Source organism: Labrus mixtus, chromosome 13, assembly GCF_963584025.1.
Source record: "Labrus mixtus chromosome 13, fLabMix1.1, whole genome shotgun sequence".
Lineage (NCBI taxonomy): Eukaryota > Metazoa > Chordata > Actinopteri > Labriformes > Labridae > Labrus > Labrus mixtus.
The window spans coordinates 302,132-313,409 of record NC_083624.1 but is presented as its reverse complement, the minus strand read 5'-3'; the positions used below and the strand labels follow the sequence as shown (position 1 = coordinate 313,409).

The 11,278-nt window shown below is 44.6% G+C and overlaps 1 protein-coding gene across 1 annotated transcript; it reads right to left on the bottom strand.

Annotated features, from left to right (window-relative positions):
- Positions 1–3,674: 3,674 nt before the first annotated feature.
- Positions 3,675–10,525, bottom strand: prkag3b (protein kinase, AMP-activated, gamma 3b non-catalytic subunit). The gene is made up of 9 exons (XM_061053014.1): positions 9,706–10,525; positions 9,578–9,623; positions 9,400–9,454; positions 8,649–8,775; positions 8,329–8,494; positions 7,048–7,085; positions 6,757–6,903; positions 6,067–6,160; positions 3,675–3,883 (listed from the first exon to the last, which is right to left on the bottom strand). Exons 1-9 carry the CDS (start codon positions 9,760–9,762, stop codon positions 3,810–3,812), a joined length of 804 nt encoding a protein of 267 aa, XP_060908997.1. The 5' UTR covers positions 9,763–10,525; the 3' UTR covers positions 3,675–3,809.
- Between the last annotated feature and the right edge of the window lie 753 nt (positions 10,526–11,278).

Below are 11,278 nucleotides of genomic sequence, written 5' to 3'. Positions count from 1 at the left end.
GTCCTCATGCAGGGTAAACACTCACTGTGCACACCTGCACCCTGATACCCAAATACATAAACCTGATCCAGTCTTAAGTCTTCTGATCTCTGCACTATTCTGCCCCGGTCATTCCTAAAGAAAATATTATGATCCTGTCGCTCTCCGTGTTTAACTTGTTGTGGGTTCTGCGGCTTGTTTTCTTTGGAGTGTTGTGTTAGTTTGTGTGTTTTTCTAATAGATGGACCCAGTGAGTAGGAGAAGTATTCAGGTCATTTACTTTAAAATGCTCGAACAACCACAAACCAAGTAGCAACCTCCGGTGTTGAAAATGAAGCAGATGCAGAAGTGTACAAAACTGAAGTTCCTGGAGTGTCCACTAGAGGCTGGCTGCAGGAGAACAGGAAGTCACATACACACCCATTCTAAAAAGCCTGTTTTTACAGCAGAGATTAACATGTTTACAGCCTGGTTCAAAAAACCAAATAGGTCTGATTCGGACAGAATTTCCATCATGGAGACCGCCATCCATAGGACTCCAGCGCCCCCTGCAGGAACAGATGGGTGACGTATTTCAGGCTTCTAACATTTATATTTACAGTTTGTGGTGGAAACCTCCAGAGCTGAAGGTGTTCCTCAAAGGTCTCCAAAGGCCAAAACAAACCCCTCACAGGCTCCCTTTGAAAACGTTAGAAATAATAGCGATTAGCTTGTGCTAGCATGTAATTGGCAGCAATAAAAGGTTGACCTCACTGCCCTGACAATGTTTGCACAAGGCTTAAAGTTTCAGCGTCAATTACATAAGTACAAAACTCATCGAGGGCGACGATGAGAGTGATGTCACAAACTCCTGATCCTGAGTTGTCTTTTAGTGAAACCCAGAATCAAGACGAACACGACATGAAAGAGAGAACGCCTTCCAAGGGTTAAACTCGGCTTGGAAACATTTTTCACAGAGATGCTCAAACTTTGAAGAGACGAAACAATCAGCTGACTTTACTTCTGATTGGAGAACTGAAAACAATGAGTCCAGTTTCTCACAGGATGATCAGAGACACATTTAGGTCTGCAGAGTTCTTCTGTGTCAGCAGGATCTGGATCAAACAATACAGACCCTTTAGTTTGAGTCATCGAGGACAATCAGGTGTTTAAACATCTCACTGCTGCTCCTTTATCGTTTTTACAGCTCTACCAGAGAAAGGTAAACAGTTCATGAGTCAGGAACATGCGGTTGCACGTTCATGTTTGAGCGTCGCTGAATGATACTCCTGCATTTGGTTGACAGTTAAGTGAGTTTAAAGTGGACATGTTATTAAAAATCCTCTTCTTCAGTGTTTGTGAACATTTATCTGAATAACCTGAGAGTCTACTGACCCACAACATGTGAAATAAACCATCCAGTCCTTTGTTTGTGGTCTGCATAAGTCTTACAACACAGAGAAGCTCTGTTTCTAATGTGCTCTCCTTGTGATGTCACAGTGGGATTCTGGTAAAAAAAAATCCCCTCCCCTCCCCTGGTATCTCCACCCAGAGACTCCACCTCCAGCCTAGAACAAAACTTTAGCTCAGGTCTGTCATTTTTATTCTCTCTACAGAGGAGTGATGTCTACGGGGAAAACTCGGGGGGGGGGGGGGGGGGGGGTCATTACATTTAAAGAGACACACACACCAAAACAGAGCGTTCTGAGAGAGCTGGTTTATACAGGGTCACAAACCTCCTCTGGTGCTTGATTCATGTTATATTTTGAACAAAGCACAGCACAGATGTTTGATTTAGACCACAGGGGGACTGTTTGAAAAGGTGGAGGAGGGGGATCATATGTCCTCTTTAAATGATTATTTCCAGACAATCCTGCATCATTAACCCACCGAACACAGACCCAGTTCTAGAACAAAATGACTCAGGGCTGAGATTAAAGAGGGTGCAGCAGCTACAGCGATCGTGGCAACAGAAATGAAACATAGTGTAGGTGTTACGGGCCCCTCATGAGATCCCCTGTCATGACCATCAGATCATGGATGTAATGAACATGATCTGATTCTCTGTTGCTGATGAAGTTAATAAGAGGAACACTTTGCTGTCCTGGTTTCTTTGTGCTGATAACACAGAAGACATCAGATCACAGGATCAGCCAATCTAAGGCACTTTACTTTTACAGACATGTGAGCCTCAAACGAGACTTCAGATGTTTGGTCTTTTCTTGCTTTCCTTTGGATCAAGATAAGCGATCGTGCTGGAAACTTTCCCAGAACATCAGCCTGAAAACAAAAGAATGTCCTACCTCGGTTTGGGGTCCATCTCTGCAGTCAGAGGTCGATGTCACTCAACAGATCGTGCAGCTCGATACGCTCTGCTGCATCCCGTCTGCAGGCGTCAGTTCAGGTAGAGTCAAGAGTTAAGTCTCAGGTGAACGTTGAATAACAGCCGCAGCGAGTGATTGGAGGTTTGACATGTTTGCTCAGAGGATGAAGTCGTAAAGAGGACGGAGCTCTTTGTTGATTTGACTCTTTCATTACCTGATGGGACGTTCAGGAGCGACACTTTGAGTTTCTGTGGGATGTGAGGGGTTAAAGAACGTGTCTTGTTGGTGGGTTTTGTTTAGCATCTTGTCCTGTATGTTTATGTTGTTCTTACTCCTGATTATTGGGAGTGCTGGAATCAGGTGAATCAGGTGAATCAGGTGAATCAGGTGAAGCAGGTGAAGCAGGTGAATCAGGTGAATCAGGTGAAGCAGGTGAAGCAGGTGAATCAGGTGAAGCAGGTGAATCAGGTGAAGCAGGTGGATTTAATTGAAACATTTGTTTTGTCATTCTTTTTATTTCCTGTCTCATATTCTCTTGTTTCAGTGTTTAGACAACGTGTTCATAGTCGCAGTAAAAACAACATTCATCAGCTGTTATTTGCCTTTACGTGTGGAGGGTCGTGTGTGTGTGTGTGTGGCTCTTCATCATGTGTCCAGGATGCAGGAAGTTGGCAGTGTTAACAAACCCGCCCAGGTAAACATGACACACCTTCACACCTTCAGTCAAGTACATCCCCCCCCCCCATCACATCAGCTTCTGTTTCTGTTTATACGCTGATCAACATTACACAACAAATATAAGACCAAAAAAAATCTGATTTATATAAATAAATAAAAGTTAAAGTGTCCTCGGGCAAGACACTTGACCCCAAGTTGCTCCCACTGCTTTGTCTGAGATGTATGAATGTGTATGTCTTCTTTCAGTGCGGTGAGTTTCTGAGTGTAAATAACATTTGGAAATGTAATTCCCTTCCACATGTCTGACATTTTATAAATAAATGTACCAAAAACTCTTCAAAACAAAACATTTATTTATACATTTCTTCAAGTGCATTTACAAAAATGTGATCCCCACTTCAACAACGCAGTAATGTCAAGTTATAAACGTCTATTCTATACGTTTTATACGACCAAAAAGTTAAAAAAAAACAATCTGTCAGTACTCATGACTTGTTGCTTTTTTCTCTGTTTGAACAAATTAATTTCCATTTATAGCAGACGACAGTTTAAAAGTCTCTGAACTTCATCACTCTGATGTGTTCTCTCTCATTGTCCAGCTTCCAGCTCAACCACGCTCTTCTTCCCAAAACTTCCAGTGAAGACTTCATAAAATAATCCCTCTTAACGGGTTTATTATTTCTGCCAATTTCCACATAGTCTGTGCACGCTGTGGTCCGTCAGCCACAGTAGGTTAGCGCTGACGGACCACGGCGCACACAGAAAGTGGAAATTGGTGGTCACTGTTTTGGGTGGAAGGTTTTTTTTCTGTCTCTCTTCAGGACTGAAGATACTTCCACATATTTCACTTTAACCGTCTTCTTTTTTGAGGTCGACCTCCATCTTGTTTTCTTCATCCTCACACGATGATCTCTTATAAATATCTGGAGACAAAATAGAAAATAGAAAGTTAACAATAACAGAGACAACACCTTCCTCTCTGAGAATATGTGATTTATTAGGAAAGGGATTTTCAGACAGGAGGCGGTGGTGCGCTCTCAAACCCGTTCATAACCCTCGGTGAACACAGCACACGCTGCATCCTGTCTGAAAACCTCTTTACAGTTCTTTGCAGACAGAAACAATCCCATAATGCTCAAGGCTGATTCATGAGGACTCAAACCCCCGTCATCATATCAGAGAAACCAGAAGTGTGATAAAGACACTATGTTCATGCAGCCTGATTAGAAAGCAGTGAAAGGCATCATGTCAGATTGGTTTAAACTTTGAAGAACCAATCAGGTCAAAGCTGCACGTCTGACTTGTGTATTAAAGTTCCTCTGAGAATTTCAAGGAGCAGTCCTCCTGAAATTCTCCTGATATCTTCAGGAGTGCATGTGTGAAATCGGCTTTAGACTGTAAACAAGAAGAGGACATATGAAGTTTCTTACACCTGCATTTTTCAAAATCACCAGCAGGGGGAGACTTCATGGATTCCAATAATTGAATAGAGGCAGAACAGTTGTCCTCATTACAATAATAACATCTGCTTCTTGTGCACAGTCCTAAAACTAAGAAAACAAACCATGACATCATCGTTAAATCCCAAAACAAGCTACAAGCTACATGAACGCAGGTCTGGGTTCATTCTGGAGATGAACCATCAGATGACAAAGGTACGGTGGCCGGTTCAGTGACGGTCGACGATGCAACTTCCCATCTAAATAAAACTTTCAGAGCATGGTCTCCTCTCTCTCTCTCCCACAGATACACTGTCCCACACAGCGCCCCTACAGGCCTGGAGTATGTACTTCAGTTGGAAAGGCTGAACGTGCAAGTTTTCTGTGTTTGCAGTTGTTTCTGAATGTGTGTGTTTTTGACTTCTTGTTGTTGCAGCACGTTTGATGTTAATGCAGTTGGTTCAGCTTTTTGCAGCACGTTTTGTTTCTTTGCAGCACGTTTCAGGCGTTGCATTTGATTTGTCTCAGTGTTCCTGAATATGCTGCACGTGTGCGTCTGCCGGCCACCGTACACACACAGGATCATCTCAGTAACTGTCTCTCATGCTAATCACATTTTAATTTCTTGACATTATTACTAACATCATATATGAGTAGAGACTCATATCTTTAATGTAATGCTACAAACCTCGATGGTGTTTGATTTAGACCCCTCATAACATCCATCTGGAGAATCTACATCAGGCTGGCTACACACTGGACGATTTTGGCCTGATTTGACCACCGCAACGATCCAAAGATAGGGTTTGCATGGTTTGATCCCAGGCTCTGAACTGATTACTTGTCCAAATAAACCTAAAGTGTCACTACGTCATCGGTTAAGATTTGAAAATCGTTGAGTGTGTAGCCGGAAAGTCACAACAGGCGACAGTGAGACCTTGCAACTTAACATGAAGATGCGAGCTCAGACAGGCAGCGACCCCCAGCTTAGATCGAGCCTCCTACCTTTGATGTGCTGAATAAGAAGTCATTGTAGGATGGAGAGTTCATACGATGAACTGCTGCATGAAGATGCTGGCTGGGTGCTGTAAGAGGTGTTTCAGGACAAGACAGTGTGGAGGGTCGGTGTCAGACTTGGTCGGCAGGTAGGATCGGAGGACTTCAGAGGAGGAAGCTGAACCGGCAGAACTGGATGAGCAGTGAAAGCTAGTCGGAGATTTGAAAGATGCAGGAAGTCTCACTGGAGGTTCTCCGAGAGGTCACAGCGAGTTGATGCGATTGATTTTTAAAAAAGATGATGATTTATCAATGACAGCCAAGATGCAGCGCTTGACCTTTGACCTCTGATGAATCCCTGGATTGTGCTGTTTGTTGGACTTTAAATGAGAAGATGGATAGTTGAAGGAATCAGGAGGGAGAAAACTGGCCGTGTGATCTTTTATACATTTCCAAGGAAGAGAAGAAAGAGCGATCGTCTTCAGGTAGACGAGAAGTTGAATTAAAAAAAAGAGTTTGATCAGTTAGAACTTCTTCACAGGAGGAGTAGGAGCTTAGTGACCAGGAAGATTTCAAAGCAGGCCGGCGTGATGGGTGAACAAACAGGGCGCTGAGAGAACGAGGTAAGGATGAATGTGAGCGGTGGAGTTAGGAGTACAGTGCATCAATACCTGCAGGAGTGAGAACCAGAGCTTGTAGAAGGTCGGACAGAGAGACGATCCCTCTCACCACATCGTCCCTGTCCACCAACACCAAACGATGCACCTGGAAGAAAAAAAACCAACAAATTGGATGAGAGCCAATCAAGATGAGCTCAATCATCACCAACAGCTGACTTCAAGTGGAGGTGAATCAACAGTGAACGTGAATGATTTCAAACTAGATCTTATTGCTGTGACATCACAACTTTGACCACTGTGGTGCCAAAGATTGACGTTGACAAGCCGCCATTACTTTCTGCGTTACTTTACAATCTACGCCAATGTAAACGACTTCAGGAAGAACCTGCAGAGTTCTCAGCTGCTCTAAAAGTCTGGAAAAACTTTCATCAGCAGCTGTCTGACGTTTTTAATCCAATCATCATCCGTGCTGCTGTCACAGTAAACGGACAGCAGCAGATGCCACCGCAGTAATGGCGGCACTACAAGATGGCTGCGCCCACAAACCGGCTGTCGGGATTGGTCTATAGGCAAGGTAAGGATTTGGTGGTGGAGCTAGCTAACTAGCCTAGCAGCTTACCCCTTATGTCATATCTTGTGTTGCTCTGATTGGCTGTAGCATCTAAAGGCATTTGGGGTCTTTGCTCATTGACAGCTAAATTGCTAAATTGGTTTTCCCAAGCCGGGGTGCATGTGTGCTACCTCAGCCTTGGCGATGCGGTCAATGACGGTCTCCAGCGTCTCATGGGGGTAACATTTGAGGACTCCCTCCATGCAGCAGGCTCTGGAGGAGACGGCCTCTCGCATCGTCATGTTCAGGTTGTTGTAGTTTTTCTGAGCTGCCAGGTTCTGAAAAATGAAGAACGTCAACCAACCACACCCACATAAACAGTTAGCCTTAACGAAAACAACAATAGCTTATAAATATGGACGGCGTTGAATGAACACAAGAGAAGCAGGGAATCACAAGACGTGGAGATGAAATGAACTTACGATAACATCAAACCTGGAGTACAACGCCACGACCTTACCTACAGAGGAGACGCACAGAGAGATGAACGATTCATTCAACACACAGATTTCAACTTGTTCATTCAAAACTTTTACATCTTAACTTTAGAAACACAAAGTCCGATCACATCAGCCCCGTTTACACCAAGTCGTCCGGTTCGATTCTGTACGCATTTATTGGCGTTTCCAACGTCAGAAGTTGGAAATGATCAGGGCGCCAGTAGTCTAACAATTGGTTGGCCCTATGCACTGAGGCTTCGTTCCTCTACAGCAGGCAACCCCGATTCTGTACAGATCTGATGGGCGGAGCTAAAAACACTGCAGTTTGATTGCTCAAAAGAATCTTCACTTCCTGTGCGACAGCGGTAATAAAGGACAAACACAAAACGTGCCATTGTTTACATATCCCGAGATTAATGTCAGCGTGTAGCTCCGCCCCATGGATGACCTCAGAGGTGACAACCACTGCTGGACGTCCTCCATTGTTGCCCTTTGTTTACTGTGTCGCATTCTTCTTCTTCTTCGTTGGATTTATTAACAGGCTACGTCGTGTCACACTGCTATGATGTCATGCTTATAAGTAGCTGTAGCCGCTATCGCCATCCAGCTTAGACTCCGCCTACCAGGTAAGGGGACGGCTGGCTGTGGAAACGCAAGATCTTATTGTACCAAACCGGACCTCTTGGTGGAAACAGGACTTTAAAGTCTTTATATGTGATTTTTTGATCCAGCAGATGTCGCCCTTGAGCACTAGCATGAAACCAAAACAACTGGCGCTGCATTGTTGTGTTAGCATGCTAATGCTAGCGATCTTTATTATGCTCGTATCTTCACACTGCATGTAAATTTACCTGAAATGAGCGTGATCTAGAAACACAGTTAAGCAGTGAGTACAGTATGTTATTCTTCTTTTCTCTAGTCCCTCAATTAAACAACTTTTATACACGAGGGGAGGAGTCAGCCGGCCGTCCTGGCGATGTAAACAAACTGAAGATAGGACTCTGAAAACTCTGAAAACATCACAGACAGTGGGACTCGGGTGTTACACCCATTGTAGACAGTCATGACTCACAGAGTTATTTTCAGAGGAGATACTTGATTTATACATGTAAGTGTTAAAAATCACATATTAAGCCTTTAATGTGACCGCCTCTTTTGGGGTCGTGAATTAGATTAGATTGAATATTTGTTGAAGCCGCTCCAACATTTCCCCGTAGCGGGATGAACTCAGCGGTTTGTTTGTGTTTGAAATGTTCACAGTACCTTTGTCGTCGACTACGGGAAGAGCAGAGACTCTCCTCTCCACAAACACGGTCAGAGCGTCGTAGACAGACGCTGATTCCTGGACCGTCGCAATCTCTCTGAAAGTACCGATCGCCACTTCGTTGATGCGTCTTTGAAGGAAGCGAGGTTTAGGAATCATTGATCCCTGACGGAGAAGAGCACAAACCCCCTCGTTAGTCGTATTCCGAGTTGTTTACTTCGCTGTGTACTCAGTAAGGAGGGATTTAAATCGATAGTATATTTACATCAGCTCACGATCAGGCTTAGGACAAGGTGTTAGAAAAAGGAAGAAGTCTTACAAAGATGTGGAGAAACTTGAGGATGCGTTTGTGTGTGAGGATGTGGAGGACGTTTCCTGACGCCGGGTCGATGACGGGCAGCCGGTGAATCTTATTCTTCAACAAGGAGTAGATGGCATCAAACAGACTGAGGAGACGATAGAAAACTCATCATTTATTTCACAACAGTGATACAGACAGACCAAATTCAAGCAAATGCAGCAGCCAGTATGTCCTCCTTCTAACTTTAGATTCTGCTCCTGAATGCTCTGGATTTGTTTGGACCAGAGAAGGTAGGCGCTTTTAAGACACGCCCCCACACGGCCGTTTTGGACGCCCCTCGGTTTTCCAGATATGAGAGCAGTTATCAGGTCAACAGGTGTTGCAGCGATGGAAGCGGGCAAGAGAAGTGGTTCAGATAGAAGTGATTGTACCCGACCTAAAAAGCCTCTGCATGTTTCTAATAAGCTCCACGAGCAGAAACGTGCTCAAACTAGGATCAATATTGGAGATGCTTTTGAAAAATGGAGAGAGGTTAGAACACAGAAAGGTTTACAGACCCATGCAGAGCTGGATAAACACTGAAGCTTCAGAGTCCACCACATGGTGACCTGAGTGAGCATGGACTCTAGAGAGGAGGGAGGGGGGGGACAGCTCTCTATGATGTTTAGAATTTAGACTGCAGTACCCATTTTAAACACTAGGTGTCAGTTACATACTGCTCCTTTAAATAAAAGGATTAATGGAAACGATGACTTTAAGTTGAACTCACCTGGAGTCAGGAGCGATGCTGATCAGCCTGTTGACGGAGTATTGTAAGTAGATTTCTACGGACACAGAAAGACACGAGTCGATTAGTAAAACATGAAACTCTAGATGTTGATCTGCAGAAATGAAAACCCCTGGAACACGTCTTGATCCGCATCACTTCGTGGTTGTGTTGCACGCACCCCTCCATGTTTCTATCTTGTGTTCCTCCAGCTCGTAGATCTGAACCTGCAGAGCAAACAGACACACAGAGTTTATATCTGTGACCCTCTAAAGGGGAGGAGTCAGATCATTCAGAGGCTCGGCTCACCAGAGGAGACTTGTAATACCGATGCAGAATGTTGATGAAGTCAGTGATGGTCAGCATACCTGTACACACACACACACACACACACACACACACACACACACACACACACACAAAGAGAAACAGACTGAGTGTTGCACCCTTTCATCAAAAAGCTGCAAAATTATTAAAATCTCTTGATTCTAACTGTTACATAACTGACATGCTAATGCTAATCTGCTAATGTTGCTATGAATGTCATATAGCTGAGTCAGCTTGTGTTGACAGAGTGCTTTAAAGCTGCTGAGTCTGAGATCTCTTAAGATGACTCCTTATAGAAGATAGATCTCTGAATCATCTCTGTCATTGTTTCTGTGTTATATTGTGAAACATTTAACCCTCTGAGTGCTGTTTGTTTTATGAATGAAAGTCTTGAACCTGCAGGATGCGGCTCACGCTGACTCGTGTTTATAGCTGCTGTCGTTTCACTGATTGACAGAAAGTTAACACCTGGCGACCTGCTCTGAGAGTCATGATGATCAGCACGCTGCGTCCAATGAGGTGACAGCGTTTGAATGTCACTAAATGTCTCATAGTTGACCTTCTTTCCTTTAAATGTTAGCACGAAACCGAGGCCGGCATTTGAAACCACCGAACCCCCCAGAGAGGAAACCTGAAGCCTCAAAACCAACGCTGAGACCGAATGTGGGTCAGACAACGAATCAGATACAAGAAGGTTTTTATAAACTCTGATTCAATCTAAAGATCTCTCTCTCTGTCTCTCTGTCTCTCTCTCTCTCTCCCTGTCTCTCTCTCTCTCTCTCTCTGTCTCTCTCTCTGTCTCTCTGTCTCTCTCTCTCTCTCTCTCTCTCCCTGTCTCTCTCTCTCTCTCTCTCTGTCTCTCTCTCTCTCCCATCCCTCTCTCTCCTCTCTCTCTGTCTCTCTCTCTCTCCCTGTCTCTCTCTCTCTCCCATCCCTCTCTCTCTCTCTCTCTCTCTCCCATCCCTCTCTCTCTCTCTCTATCTCCCATCCCTCTCTCTCTGTCTCTCTGTCTCTCTCTCCCTCTCTCTCTGTCTCTCTCTCTCTGTCTCTCTGTCTCTCTTTCTCTCTCTCTCTCTCTCTCTCTCTCTCTCTCTGTCACTCTGTCTCTCTCTCTCTGTCTCTCTCTCTGTCTCTCTGTCTCTCTCTCTGTCTCTCTCTCTGTGTCTCTGTGTCTCTGTCTCTCTGTCTCTCTCTCTCTCTCTGTCACTCTGTCTCTCTCTCTCTGTCTCTCTCTCTGTCTCACTCTGTCTCTCTCTCTGTCTCTCTCTCTCTCTCTGTCTCTCTCTCTGTCTCACTCTGTCTCTCTCTCTCTCTCTCTCTGTCTCTCTCTCTCTCTGTCTCTCTCTCTCTCTCCCTCTCTTCTCTCTCTCTCTCTCTCTGTCTCTCTCTCTCTCTCTCTGTCTCTCTCTCTCTCTCTCTCTCTCTCTCTCTCTGTCTCTCTCTCTCTCTGTCTCTCTGTCTCTCTCTCTCTGTCTCTCTCTCTCTGTCTCTCTCTCTGTGTCTCTCTGTCTCTCTCTCTCCCCCCCTCTCTCTCTGTCACTCTGTCTCTCTCTCT

Coding starts and splice junctions, on each gene's coding strand:
- prkag3b (XM_061053014.1), bottom strand. CDS start 9,762: ATGCTGACCATCACTGACTTCATCAACATTCTGCATCGGTATTACAAG. Junction 6,904..7,047: donor ACTCCAGGTTTGATGTTATC/GTAAGTTCATTT, acceptor TTCATTTTTCAG/AACCTGGCAGCTCAGAAAAA. Junction 3,884..6,066: donor TCTGGTTCTCACTCCTGCAG/GTATTGATGCAC, acceptor TTTTGTCTCCAG/ATATTTATAAGAGATCATCG.